At 49.8% G+C, this 14,848-nt stretch overlaps 1 protein-coding gene and 1 long non-coding RNA gene across 11 annotated transcripts in view; one reads left to right on the top strand and one right to left on the bottom strand.

The window, feature by feature from the left end:
- LOC122457294 overlaps positions 1–12,732 on the bottom strand; it is a 63,040-nt gene extending 50,308 nt beyond the window's left edge. The window contains exons 1-2 of the long non-coding RNA XR_006276779.1: positions 11,154–12,732; positions 9,564–9,646 (exon numbers count right to left, since the gene is read on the bottom strand). This is a non-coding gene — a long non-coding RNA (uncharacterized LOC122457294). The remainder of the gene's footprint in view (positions 1–9,563; positions 9,647–11,153) is intronic.
- Positions 12,733–12,750: 18 nt separating this feature from the next.
- The window catches only part of ZNF384 (zinc finger protein 384), a 32,795-nt gene continuing 30,697 nt past the window's right edge, over positions 12,751–14,848 (top strand). For 2 of the 10 annotated variants that reach the window (XM_038422495.2, XM_038422487.2), the window contains exons 1-2: positions 13,149–13,286; positions 14,214–14,398. Coding sequence is in view for 5 of the 10 variants with exons in the window: in XM_038422459.2 (XP_038278387.1) it covers positions 12,880–13,286 (407 nt within the window). In the remaining 5 variants the exon portion in view is untranslated. Of the gene's footprint in view, positions 13,287–14,213; positions 14,399–14,848 lie in introns of all 10 variants that reach the window. The other 8 variants (XM_038422522.1, XM_043501217.1, XM_038422478.2 and 5 more) reach the window with 8 other exon arrangements.

Below are 14,848 nucleotides of genomic sequence, written 5' to 3'. Positions count from 1 at the left end.
TTTCCCTGCAGGAGGCTCCCTAGGGAGTACAGTGAGATCCCAGCTACTTGGGTTGTCAGAGAGCGAGAAATGGAGTTGCTGCTCAAGTGTTGTCTGTGCATTGTACCCATTGGTATTCTTTTTTCCTACATCAAGAGCTCCTTCTCAATACTGTCCCACAATAAGGTTGCTGAGCACTCAGTTAAGATGTCTAAGAACTAGGAACTGCAGATTATTTAGTCTGCAGAAGAGAAGAATGAGGGGGGATTTGATAGCTATTTCAACTACTTGAAAGGGGGTTCCAAAGAGGATGGATCTAGACTGTTCTCAGTGGTAGCAGATGACAGAACAAGGAGTAATCATCTCAAGTTGCAGTGGGGGAGGTTTAGTTTGGATATTAGGAAAAACTTATTCACTAGGAGGGTGGTGAAGCACTGGAATGGGTTACTAGGGAGGTGGTGGAATCTCCTTCCTTAGAGGTTTTTAAGGTCAGGCTTGACAAAGCCCTAGCTGGGATGATTTAGTTGGTGATTGGTCCTGCTTTGAGCAGGGGGTTGGACTAGATGACCTCCTGAGGTTCCTCCCAACCCTGATATTCTATGATTCTGTGAAGAACATGTGCCCATTCCCCTGTCCTCCAGACTCCATGCTAACAGCACAGATGGGAGGCAGCCAGTTTTGCTACAGACAGCCTGAAAATTTTAGGAATCTCTTGTTCCCTATTCTCCATTTCTGCTGAGATCCCTGGTTGTCCTCTGTCCCCTGTGGTTTGGGCTATTGCAGCTCCTTCCCCAGCCCCCACTAATATTCTCCTTTATGTCGCTCTGGAGGCAACAGCCTCCTCACCTGCAACTTGTTTGGATTGCTAGAGCCCTATCAGACTGCTGGTGGGTAAGCTCTTAGCATGCATAGGGGAGCTTTTATTGATTTTGATGTTTTATCTGCAGAGCTTTTACCTTTAAGAATAAATGTACTTTCCTTTATGAGAGCTGGTTGGTAACTGGTAAACATTGTGGCCCTTGAAGAAGGGCTAACCAAAGGTACTATACTTCAGTCAGACTTGCTGGGGAAATCAGTGAGGTGCAGAGGGACTGCAGACATAAACCCACTGGTCTGCTAGGAGAGAAAGACAGTGGAAGTGGAAGCTTGGACATATGACCAGGGAGGAGTATAAAAAAATTGCTCAGGCACGCAGGAGTGAAATCAGAAAGGCCAAATCACAATTGGAGTTGCAACTAGGAAGGGATGTTAAGAGTAACAAGAAGAGTTTCTACAGTTATGTAAGCAACAAGAAGGTCAGGGAAAGTGTGGGCCCCTTACTGAATGGGGGAGGCAACCTAGTGACAGAGGATGTGAAAAAAGCTAATGTATTCAATGCTTTTTTTGCCTCTGTCTTCACGAACAAGGTCAGCTCCCAGACTACTGCACTGGGCAGCACAGTATGGGGAGGAGGTGACCAGCCCTCTGTGGAGAAAGAAGTGGTTCACGACTATTTAGAAAAGCTGGACGAGCACAAGTCCATGGGGCCAGATGCGCTGCATCCAAGGGTGCTAAAGGAGTTGGCGGATGTGATTGCAGAGTCATTGGCCATTATCGCTGAAAACTCATGGTGATTGGGTGAGGTCCTGGATGACTGGAAAAGGGATAATGTAATGCCCATCTTTAAAAAAGGGAAGGAGGAGGATCCGGGGAACTACAGGCCAGTCAACCTCACCTCAGTCCCTGGAAAAATCATGGAGCAGGTCCTCAAGGAATGAATTTTGAAGCACTTAGAGGAGAAGAAAGTGATCAGGAACAGTCAGCATGGATTCATCAAGGGCAAGTCATACCTAACTAATCTAATTGCCTTTTATGACAAGATAACTGGCTCTGTGGATGAGAGGAAACCAGTGGACATGTTTGTGATGGGTTGGATCACAGAAACCCCCTTGGGGCTGCCAACTGATGTGCCAAGACTACTTCTGCCCCTGCTTTCCCTGCCAACTTGGGACTCCAGAGCCCTGCCTGGTTGTGCCAGACATGCTTGCCCACCACAAACACAGACCCAGTTCTGAACCACATCCCACAAACTGCGAGCTTAACTGAAAGCAGCTTAAGAAGTGTTCCTATCTTTAACACGCAGATGCCCAACTCCCAATAGGGTCCAAACCCCAAATAAATCTGTTTTACCCTGTATAAATTTTATACAGGATAAACTCATAAATTGTTCACCCTCTATAACGCTGATAGAGAGATATGCACAGCTGTTCCCCCCTACCGCCTCTTCCAGGTATTAGTATATACTCTGGGTTAAATAATAAGTAAAAAGTGATTTTATTAAATACAGAAAGTAGGATTTAAGTGGTTCCAAGTAATAGCAGACAGAACAAAGTGAATTACCAAGCAAAATAAAAAAAAACACGCAAGTCTATGCCTAATACAGTAAGAAAACTGAATACAGATAAAACCTCACCCTCAGAGATGTTCCAGTAATTTCCTTTTGCAGACTAGTCTCCTTCTAGTCTGGGTCCATCAATCACTCACACCCCCTGTAGTTACTGTCCTTTGTCCCAGTTTCTTTCAGGTATCTTTTGGGGTGGAGAGGCTATCTCTTGAGCCAGATGAAGACAAAATGGATGGGTCTCCCCAGGGTTTAAATAGACTTTCTCTTGTGGTTGGACACTCCTCCCTTCCCCTGTGTAGAATCCCACCTACAAGATGGAGATTTGGAGTCACATGGGCAAGTCACATGTCCATGCATGACTCAGAACTTACAGGTAGCAGCCATGGTTCACATGCTACCTTGAACATCCTCAAGTAGACTTCTTATGTGGATTGGAGCCTTCCAAGATTCATTGTCCATTAAGTCTTTCATGATTGGGCACTTAACTTGTACATTCCTTTCTCAAGAAGCTGACCAAATGCTTTACTAAGGTTACTTAGAAATCAAGCAAGTACACAGCCAATATTCATAACTTTGAACACAAAAATGATACATGCAAACAAATAGGAGGAATAGTTTCAGTAGATCATAACCTTTACAGAGATATGTTACATGGCATGTGTAGCATAAAACATTCTGGTTACGTCATATATACATTCATAAGCATATTCCCATAAAACAGGGGTCTCAAACTCAAATGACCACGAGGGCCACATGAGGACTAGTACATTGGCCCGAGGGCCGCATCAGTGATCCCCCCAGCTGCCTCAGCCCCGCCCCCACTCCACCCCTTCCCTGAGGCCCTGTCCCTGCCCCACCTCTTCCAACCCCTTCCCCGAAATCCCCACCCCAACTCTTCCCCCTCCCTGCCCCCAGGGTGTGCAGGAGGGGTGCAGGGTGCAGCAGGAGGCTCGGGGGGGGGTTGGGGTGCAGGAGGGGTGCATGCTCCGTCCTGGCACACACCGAGGGCAGGGCAGGCTCCCTGCCTGCCTGCCCTGCCCCCGCACCGCTCCGGGAAGCAGCAGGAACCTGGATGGGGAGGCACAGGGGTCTGTGTGTTGCCCTGGCTGCGCCTCCAGGTACCGCCCCCGCAGCTCCCATTGGCTGGGAACGGGGAACAGTGGCCAATGGTAGCTTCGGGGGAGTACTTGGAGGTGCGGCCAGGGCAACACACAGACCCCTGTGCTCTCCCTCCCCAAGGTCCCGGCTGCTTCCCGGAGTGACATGGGGGCAGGGCAAGCAGGCGAGGAGCCTGCTCTGCCTCTGATGCGCACCGGGCCGGGCTGGAGCCACTCTAGGTATACACTATAGGGGGCTGCAGAAAATAACCCCGCGGGCCATGTGTTTGAGACCCCTGCCATAAAGCATTATGGGGTGCAATGTCACAGTGTTATTCCTTGACATTAGCAAAGGTTTTGTTACCGTCTCTCTCAGTACTCTTGCCAGCAAGTTAAAGAAGTATGGGCTTGATGAATGGAGTATAACAGGGATCGGCAACCTTGGGCATGCGGCCGGACAGGGTAAGCCCCCTGGCAGGCTGGGACAGTTTGTTTACCTGACGCGTCCACAAGTAAGGCAGATCGTAGCTCCCCCTAGCTGTGGTTCGCTGCTCCAGGCCAATGGGGACTGTGGGAAGCAGCGCGGACTGAGGGATGTGCTGGCCGCCGCTTCCCACAGCCCCCATTGGCCTGGAACAGTGACCCGCAGCCAGTAGGAGATGCGATCGGCTGAACGTGTGGACGCAGCAGGTAAACAAACCAGCCCACCCGGGGGCTTACTCTGGCAGGCCGTATGCCAAAGGTTGCCGATCCCTAGACTATAAGGTGGATAGAAAGCTAGCTAGATCATCAGGCTCAACCGATAGTGATTAATGGCTCCATGTCTAGTTGGCAGCCAGTATCAAGCAGAGTTCCCCAAGTCCTGGGGTCAGTTTTGTTCAATATCTTCATTAATGATCCGGAGGATGGCGTGGATTGAACCCTCAGGAAGTTTGCAGAGGACACTAAACTGGGAAGGGAGATAGATACGCTGGAGGGTAGGGATAGGATACAGAGGGACCTAGACAAATTAGAGGATGGAGCCAAAAGAAATCTGATGAGGTTCAACAAGGACAAGTGCAGAGTCCTGCATTTAGGACGGAAGAATCCATGCACCGCTACAGACTAGGGACCGAGGGGATAGGCAGCAGTTCTGCAGAAAAGGACCTAGGGGTTACAGTGGACAAGAAGCTGGATAGGAGTCAACAATACGCCCTTGTTGCCAAAAAGGCTAACAGAATTTTGGGCTGTATAAGTAGGAACATTGCCAGCAGATCGAGGGATGTGGAAAAATTGGAAAGAGTCCAGCAGAGGACAACAAACTCTCTGCACCTCACTGATTTTCCCAGCAAGTCTGACTGGAGTATAGCACCTGTGGTTAGTCCTTCTTCAGGTGTCACGACGTTTACCAGTTACCAACCAGCCCTCACAAAGGAAGATACATTTATTCTTAAAGGTAAAAGCACTACAGAGAAAACATAAAATCAATAAAAGCTCCTCTATGCATACTAAGGGTATGTCTACACTATGAAATTAGGTTGAATTTATAGAAGTCAGTTTTGTAGAAAGCGTTTTTATACAGTCGAGTGTATGTGTCCCCACACAAATGCTCTAAGTGCATGTAGTCGGCGGATTGTGTCCACAGTACCAAGGCAACCGTCGACTTCTGGAGCTTTGCACTGTGGGTAGTTATCCACAGTTCCCGCAGTCTCCACCGCCCATTTGAATTCTGGGTAGAAATCCCAGTGCCTGATGGGGCTAAAACATTGTCGTGGGTGGTTCTGGGTACATATCGTCAGGCCCCCGTTCCCTCCCTCCCTCCTTAAAAGCAAGGGCAGACAATCATTTTGCACCTTTTTTCTTGAGTTACCTGTGCAGACGCCATACACGGCAAGGATGGAGCTTGCTCAGCTAACCGTCACTGTATGTCTCCTGGGTGCTGGCGGATATGGTACTGCATTGCTACGCAGCAGCAGTTTATTGCCTTTTAGCAGCAGATAGTACAGTATGACTGGTAGCCGTCGTCGACGAAGTCCTGGGCGCTCTTTTAACCGGGCGCCTGGGCAAACATGGGAGTGACTCAGTCAGGTCATTTCCCTTGTTTCGTCTCATGGTGATTGAGTCCTACTGGCAGTGAACTGTCTTTTCATTTGCAGCCAGCAGAAGACGATGGCCAGTAGTCATACTGCACCGTCTTCTGCCGAGCACCCAGGAGGTGACGATGGCTAGCGGTCGTACTGCACAGTCTGCTGCCAGCATGATGTATAAAGGTAGATGAAGTAGCTCAAAACAAGAAATAGACCAGATTTGTTTTGTATTCATTTTCTCCTCCCTCCCTCTGTGAAATCAACGGCCTGCTAAACCCAGTTTTGAGTTCTATCCTTGAGGCGGCCATGCAGTTTCTCGCAAAGCCACCCCCTTTGTTGATTTTAATTCCCTGTAAGCCAACCCTGTAAGCCATGTCGTCAGTTGCCCCTCCCTCCATCAGGGCAACAACAGACAATTGTTCCGCGCCTTTTTTCTGTGCAGACGCCATACCATGGCAAGCATGGAGCCCACTCAGATCACTTTGGCAATTAGGAGCATATTAAACACCACACGCATTATCCAGCAGTATATGCAGCACCAGAACCTGGCAAAGTGAAACTGGGCGAGTAGGCGACGTCAGCACAGTTACGAGAGTGATGAGGACTCGGACACAGACTTCTCTCAAAGCACGGGCCCTGCCAGTGTGGACATAATGGTGCTAATGGAGCAGGTTCATGCAGTGGAACGCTGATTCTGGGCTCGGGAAACAAGCACAGACTGGTGGGACCGAATAGTGTTGCAGGTCTGGGACAATTCCCAGTGGCTGCGAAACTTTTGCATGCATAAGGGCACTTTCATGGAACTTTGTGACTTGCTTTCCCCTGCCCTGAGGCACAAGAATACCAAGATGAGAGCAGCCCTCACAGTTGAGAAGTGAGTGGCAATAGCCCTGTGGAAGCTTGCAACGCCAGACAGCTACCGGTCAGTCGCGAATCAATTTGGAGTGGGCAAATCTACTGTGGGGGCTGCTGTGATGCAAGTAGCCAACGCAATCAAAGATCTGCTGATATCAAGGGTAGTGACCCTGGGAAATGTGCAGGTCATAGTGGATGGTGTTGCTGCAATGGGATTCCCTAACTGTGGTGGGGCCATAGACGGAACCCATATCCCTATCTTGGCACTGGAGCATCAAGCCAGTGAGTACATAAACCGCAAGGGGTACTTTTCAATAGTGCTGCAAGCACTGGTGGATCACACGGGACGTTTCACCAACATCAACGTGGGATGGCCGGGAAAGGTACACGACGCTCGCATCTTCAGGAACTCTGGTCTGTTTCAAAAGCTGCAGGAAAGGACTTTCTTCCCAGACCAGAAAATAACTGTTGGGGATGTTGAAATGCCTATAGTTATCCTTGGGGACCCAGCCTACCCCTTAATGCCATGGCTCATGAAGCGATACATAGGCAGCCTGGAGAGTAGTCAGGAGCTGTTCAACTATAGGCTGAGCAAGTGCAGCATGGTGGTAGAATGTGCATTTGGACATTTAAAAGTGTGCTGGCGCAATTCACTGACTCGGTTAGACCTCAGCGAAAACAATATTCCCACTGTTATTACTGCTTGCTGTGCGCTCCACAATATCTGTGAGAGTGAGAGGGAGATGTTTATGGCGGGGTGGGAGGTTGAGGCAAATCCCCTGGCTGCTGGTTACGCACAGCCAGACACCAGGGCGGTTAGAAGAGCACAGGAGAGTGCGGTGCACATTAGAGAAGCTTTGAAAACCAGTTTCATGACTAGCCAGGCTACGGTGTGAAAGTTCTGTTTGTTTCTCCTTGATGAAACCCCCCATCCCTTGGTTCACTCTACGTCCCTGTAAGCTAACCACCCTCCCCACCTCCCTTCGATCAGCGCTTGCAGAGGCAATAAAGTCATTGTTGCTTCACATTCATGCATTCTTTATTAATTCATCACACAAACAGGGGGATAATTACCAAGATAGCCCAGGAGGGTTGGTGGAGGAGGGAAGGACAAAGCCACACAGCACTTTAAAAGTTTAAAACTTATTGAATGCCAGCTTTCTGTTCCTTGGGCAATCCTCTGGGGTGGAGTGGCTGGGTGGCCGGAGGCCCCCAATCCGCGTTCTTGGGCGTCTGGGTGAGGAGGCTATGGAACTTGGGGAGGAGGGTGGTTGGTTACCCAGGGGCTGTAGCGGCGGTCTGTGCTCCTGCTGCCTTTCCTGCAGCTCAACCATATGGTGGAGCATATTAGCTTGATCCTTCAGCAGCCTCAGCATTGAATCCTGCCTCCTCTTATCACGCTGCTGCCACCTTTCAGCTTCAGCCCTCTCTTCAGCCCGCCACTTACTCTCTTCAGCCCACCACCTCTCCTCCTGGTCATTTTGTGCTTTCCTGCACTCTGACGTTGTCTGCGTTCATGCATTCGTCTGTGCTCTGTCAGTGTGGGAGGACAGCATGAGCTCAGAGAACATTTCATCGTGAGTGCGTTTTTTTCACCTTCTAATCTTCGCTAGCCTCTGGGAAGGAGAAGATCCTGTGATCCTTGAAACATGTGCAGCTTGTGGAGGAAAAAAAAAAGGGGGGGGAGAGTGGTATTTGAAAAGACACATTTTATAGAACAATGGGTACACTTTCACGGTAAACCTTGCTGTTAACATTACATACATAGCAGATGTGCTTTCGTTACAAGGTCGCATTTTGTCTCCCCCCCCCCCACCGCGTGGCTAACAGCGGGAAACATTTCTGTTCAGCCATAGGCAAACAGCCCATCAGGAACGGGCACCTCTGAATGTCCCCTTAAGAAAAGCACCCTATTTCAACCAGGTGATTATGAATGATAATCACTCTCCTGAGGATAACACAGAGAGATAAAGAACGGAATGTTGTTTGAACACCAGCAAACATACACTGCAATGCTTTGTTCTACAATGATTCCTGAGTACGTGCTACTGGCCTGGAGTGGTAAAGTGTCCTATCATGGTGGATGGAATAAGGCTGCCCTCCCCAGAAACCTTTTGCAAAGGCTTTGGGAGTATATCCAGGAGAGCCACGACTTCCAGGGCAAATTAATCATTAAACATGCCGGCTTTTAAACCTTGTATAGTATTTTAAAAGGTACACTCACCAGAGGTCCCTTTTCCACCTGGTGGTTCTGGGAGGCAGCCTTGGGTGGGTTCGGGGGGTACTGGCTCCAGGTCCAGGGAGAGAAACAGTTCCTGGCTCTTGGGAAAACCGGTTTCTCTGCTTGTTTGCTGTGAGCTATCCACAGCCTCCTCCTCCTCGTCTTCCTCGTCCCCAAAACCTGCTTCCGTGTTGCCTCCATCTCCATTGAAGGACAAACAACACAGCTCGGGTAGTGGTGGCTGAACCCCCTAAAATGGCATGCAGCTCATCATAGAAGCGGCATATTTGGGGCTCTGACCCGGAGCGGCCTTTTGCCTCTCTGGTTTTCTGATAGGCTTGCCTCAGCTCCTTAAGTTTCAAGTGGCACTGCTTCAGGTCCCTGTTATGGCCTTTGTCCTTCATGCCCTGGGAGATTTTCACAAGTTTTGGCATTTCAAAAAGCGGAACGGAGTTCTGATAGCATGGATTCCTCTCCCCATACAGTGATCAGATCCCATATCTCCCGTACGCTCCCATGCTGGAGCTCTTTTGCGATTCTGGGACTCCATCATGGTCACCTCTGCTGATGAGCTCTGCATGGTCACCTGCAGCTTGCCACACTGGCCAAACAGGAAATTGAAATTCAAAAGTTCGTCGGCCTTTTCCTGTCTACCTGGTCAGTGCATCTGAGTTGAGAGTGCTGTCCAGAGCGGTCACAATGGAGCACTCTGGGATAGCTCCCAGAGGCCAATACCATCTAATTGCGTCCACAGTACCTCAAATTCGACCCACTAAAACCGATTTCAGCGCTAATCCCCTTGCCGGGGGTGGAGTAAGGAAATCAATTTTAAGAGCCCTTTAAGCCGAAAAAAAGAGCTTCGTCATATGGACGGGTGCAGGGTTACATCGATTTAACGCTGCTAAATTCGACCTCCACGCCTAGTGTAGACCAGGGCTAAGAGCTTAACAGAGGTTACACACCAGCAGTCTGATAGGGCTCTAGCAATCCGAAGTTCTTCCAACCCTTCCACAAGGGTTGGAGCTCTTGAAGCCCTGCCTATTTGCTGAATCAAAAGAAAACCTTATGTCACTTCAAGCTCATCTTTTTATACCGGGGTGGCCAAACTTACTGACCCTCTGTGCTGCATATGACAATCTTCGGAAGTTAGAGAGCCAGGCGGTGCCTGCCAGCGTCTTGGGGCTTCAGCCCCGCGATGGGCCGTTGAGGTTAGGGGCTTTTGCTGTGCAGGGTGTGTGTGTCTTGGGGCTTCTGTCCAGTGGGGTGGGGGGGTATTGGTGCTTCAACAGGTGCCTGATTGGGCTCAGGGCTTCAGCCCCACTCCTGCTGAAGCACCGAGCCCTGGCAGGTCACCACACAGAGCTGAAGCCCCGAGACCCATATGGGTCACGTGTCCCCCACCCCAATATTTACCACATTCGCTGGTCCCGTTCAGTTGCATGGTGCCACCGGACCCCCTTCCTGCACTGCAGCTGCTGGAGCCAGCAAGCTAGGAGCTGTGGCTATGGGTAGAGGCAGCATCAAATAGCTGGGAGAACCACTGCTTTTGCTGCGGTCTCTCCACGCAGAGCTAACAGCTGGGAGCTGCAGGAAGGGTGTGTGTGCCTGCGGCGGGGGCACAACTCAAGCTGTTGAGGGAGGGTGCCTGAACCTTTAAATTATGCCCCCCCACCTCATTCAGCAGGCACCAGCTGTCTCCAAGCCCCTACCCACACCACTCTACCTCAGAGCAGGAGCCCCAAGCTCCCCAAACCAGTTTGGTAGGCAGAGAATGGGGCATAAAATTAACATATAATTTTAAATTATAAAACATATAAAACTCATGTTTTATACCAAAAAAAAACTTTGCTTGATCTGTGGAAAACCTAGCTTGAACCAATAATGCAAACCACTCCCAGTTTTCTCTAGGGTGGTTTAAATCCCCTGGGGTAATCACCCCCTCCCCGTTTTTAGCTCCTGGAGGAGCTGTCCCTATGGAGTAGAACACAATCATACAGAGAACTTTCATGAACATAATACAGTGGTTATGACAGGTTTGGCCACAGAGACTCCCTTGGGACGGTCACCAGACGTGCTGAAATGACCTCTGAACCTGTTGTTCCTGTCAGCTTAGGACTCCAGAGCCCTGCCTTGTTGAGCCAGAGTCACTAGCCTGCTGCAACACAGACCCAGGTCTGATCCACACCCCCAAAGCTGCAGACTTTAACCAAAAACTGCTCAGCAGGTCACTTATCTCCAGCACTCAGTTCCCAATGGGATCCAAATCCCAAATAAAGCAGTTTTACTCTGTATAAAGCTTATACAGGGTAAACTCAAACTCTCCTCTATAACACTGATAGAGAGATATGCACAGCTGTTTGCTCCCCTAGGTATTTCTCACTTACTCTGGGTTAATTAATAAACAAAAGTGATTTTACTAAATACAAAAAGTAGGATTTAAGTGATTTCAAGTAATAACAGACAGAAAACAAAGCAAGTTACCAAGCAAAATAAAACAAAACACACCAGTTGAAGCCTAATACATTAAGAGACTGTTTACAGGTAAATCTCACCCTCAGAGATGTTCCAATAAGCTTCTTTCATAGACTAGACTCCTTCCCAGTCTGGGCCCAATTCTTTCCCCAGTACAATCCTTGTTAGTTCCAGCAGGCATATTATGTGAAAAGCAGGGGCTTTTTCAGGACTAGGATCCTCTTTGTTCTCTTCCACCCACTTTTATAGCTTTGGTACAAGCTATAAATCTTTTGTCTCTCTGAATTCCCACCCCTCCTTCCAAACAGAAAAGCACCAGGTTTAAGATGGATTCCATCCTTCTTCCTGGGCTGGCTTACAGGAACACAGGAAGGCTTGCAGGTAAATAAACCATCCACAACCAATTGTTCTAGTCAATGGGAGCCATCAAGATTCTAAACCACCATTAATGGCCCACACTTTGCATAATTACAATAGGACCTCAGTTATACTTTATATTTCTAGCTTCAGATACAAGAATGATACATACAAATAGGATGAACACACTCAGTAGATTACACGCTTTGTAATGATACCTTACAAGAGACCTTTTGCATAACGCATATTCCAGTTATATCATATTTACACCCATAAGCATTTTTCCATAAAACATTATGGCATGCAAGGTCACAGCGGTCTGCAGGGATTTGGCTTGGGATTGCAATATCTGCCATAGCCCCCACACTGGCTCCATACAGAGTCTTGCCTGTGCAGCACAGAAAGCCCTCGGGCCCCAAGGTCCCTGCGTGCCCAGACAACCAACAGAAGAGGACATGCCCAGGCAGCGAAGCGGCGCGGGGAGTGAGGCTAGTCCCCATCCCTCAATCCAGCCCTCTGGCCTGTACACAGCGCCTGGGCCCACCTCGGGGGAGTGTGTGGTGGGGGGGCCGCCACGCCAGATGTGCCAGACCCTCAGCCAAGCCACTGGAGGAGTCCCCGCAGGTCCTACAGAAGCTGCAGGGCCGTGACTGGGGGCACGTTTACACCAGCTCCTTGTCTCGCAGGCTGCCCCAGGACCCTTCCCTCCGGCGGGACAGGGAGCCCAGCCCACACTGCGGCGCGGGCGCGGTCCCCAGCGGGCGGCGCATGGGGCCGCTCTTCGGGGCGGGGCGGGGCGGGGCGGGGAGGGAGCGGGACCACGCCCTGTCGCTCGGCCGCGGGAAAGGCTGTCAATCCACCAACACAATTATTCATGAGCCTCATGAATATTCAGCAGATACAGCCGCCCAGAGCGGAAATGACGTAAAGGACCCGGCACTCGAGTTATTTCCGCCTCTGAAATGGAGCATCATCCGCTGTCAAAAATCGTTACTTCAGCCCTTACTTCCGGCCTGGAGTCACCCCTTCGCCGACCGCGCTAACTACTTCCGGCCGGAAAATCTCAGCTCGTCCTCAAAGGTTGCTGTTCGTTCTGATTTGCAATAGGTGATTCCCGCCCTTCCGCGGTTGCCGCTACTGCCGCTCCCGTGCGGTGCGGGCGCTGCCCACGATTAGCACTTCCGGTTTGTAAATCCATTCATTCGTTTCCGCCTGCACTGCAACCGTGCCTGTTTATGACGTCAGTTCCGTCCTTTCTAGACCCCCCCCGGACGTGCCCAAACACGCCCCGCCTCCTGAACCGGAAGTGATTTGCCGCACCCCTTTCCGGTGAGGAGGTTGATGCTGCCGCTGGAGCCGGGGTCGGGGTCGCAGCTGGGGGGTGGTGTGCGGTAATCGGCGGTGGGCGAGACTAAGAGAGACCCGGGGCAATGGTACTTCCGGGGTAGAATGACCCGGAAGCGGAAGCGGGGAGGCTTGATTGGGTGTCGGTGCAGAGTGCCGCCAGTCTCTGGGCTCCGCCGCGCGGGGATTGAGATACGGGACAGGGTTGGCCCCTCCCTCGGGCTCGGTATCTTCCGTGTGTGCGGGGAGCGGTCTGGGGGCTCCCCCTGGGGCGGATACTCCCCGCGTGGGCGGGGCTGCCCCCGGCCCCCTGTGGGATGTGTGCGCGCGGGGGGGTCCCCGTTTCCATGTGGCCGGGCCCCTGCGCTGGCTGCGGGGCGCGTCTCTCTGCTCCCTCCAGCGCCGCCATGCAGGCCCCCGAGCCCTGGTTTCGCCAGCGCGTCTAGTAACGCTGGTAGTTTGTTCGCAGAAACAGCCCTGGAAGGAGGAGAAATGCAAGAGGAGGGAGAGTGGTAAGAAACTTCCAGGAAAATCCGGGTAGCTGCGGGCATGACTTAGTACTTGCTGTCCCCTCCCTGCCCCAGTTCTGTAGGGTGGCCCTCGTGCCCAGCTCTGGGATCTTGGGCCTTTCTTCTGGGAATTAGTTCCTGTCCAGGGACTGACTTGTTCAAAGGGTTGGGGAATAAGCTATAAGGTGCTTCATCTCTAAGGCATCAGTTCCTGTCTAGCTTCAAGGTATGGGGGAGGGACCTCTAGTGTACTAGTAGGGCTGGTTGGGGAAGGGGAATCCAGTTCTTTTTTCTCCAGTATAGTTAGGTTATTGATGGCATGGAACCAAATGTGGCTTTTCAAATTGTTATGTAGAGTTCCTTGATTCTTCTTTCTCTAAGCTCTGTGACGATGCTTTTGCATCTCATCAAATACCCTGTGTTCAATGTGTGTTCTTCAGCATGAATTGTTTCCAGCATCACTTGGGCCTAAAGCTTTCCCACAATGAAATCAGGTCTTGTACAGATATAATGGTTACCAATCCCAAGTGGCATCCTCGGGGTTGTTTTTATTATTATTATTATTATTATTATTATAATAAAGTTGGAAATGGAACATCACAATAAATAAATTAACTGTGAAAATAAGGAAAATTGCATTTAAAGCCTACTTTCTCTATTCTTGCATCTTTAGCCTTAATTATACCCCTTTTACACACCACTTCTCCACTCTAAGTCCTTGCTACACTCTTCATGTATGTGCCAGTGATTCAATGCGGCAACTCTGTGAAACGTAAGCCCGGCCTTTGAAATGTGTGAATCAGTGAGAGCCGTAGCGGTGATGCCTTGTCCCTCATGATAAGCAGTAATTGAATTCTCTTGTTTAATTGTTTGTTCGGTGCATGTAAATTTGGCCTGTACATGGAAGGTATTGTTTCTGGTTTATATCAGGAGGGTACGTTGACATCTGTCTGATACTAGACTGGTGAATGGGAAGAAGGTCCCATCTGTGGCCTGTTTGTGGAAGCTGAGATGATGAAGGCACTTCAGTGGGAACATGCTGTGGTACAGGGTTGAAGCTCCATCCCGTATGTGATAGTGGTAGAGCAATTGGAAAGGTTACATGTTCTGGTAAAGTAAGTGTAAGCTGTGTTAAGGGGGTGGGATGTTGAATAGGGATTCATATTTCCAAAAGGGTTATTAGACTACAGTGGGTGGCTAGCTATGGGTAGGAGGAGAGAAGACCGTTGGAGGAACTTTATCTTTAAATGTCCTCACTTTGAAGGTTTGGCATGCCGCTGAAATTGCATGAAATCATCTGTTGTGACAACTTTGTCAAGCTTTCATCTTTTAAACTGAATTTTTCCAAGCCTGATCTCTCCCCAAATGTGAAGGGTTTTGTGGGTTAGCCATTTTTGAGAACCAGTACACTGGAAAATATACTTTTGCCTTTATAAATAAAATTGTGACTATATAATGACTCTAATAATGGACTAGTTGGGGGTAGGAAATTATTGGTTGTCACCATCAACACTGGTTTGGATTTGAGTTTGAAAACTGAATTTCTTTTAACTATCTTCCAATTT

The sequence above is a fragment of the Dermochelys coriacea genome, chromosome 1 (genome assembly GCF_009764565.3).
Source record: "Dermochelys coriacea isolate rDerCor1 chromosome 1, rDerCor1.pri.v4, whole genome shotgun sequence".
Classification (NCBI taxonomy): Eukaryota; Metazoa; Chordata; order Testudines; family Dermochelyidae; genus Dermochelys; species Dermochelys coriacea.
This window is presented reverse-complemented; position numbering and strand designations above follow the sequence as displayed.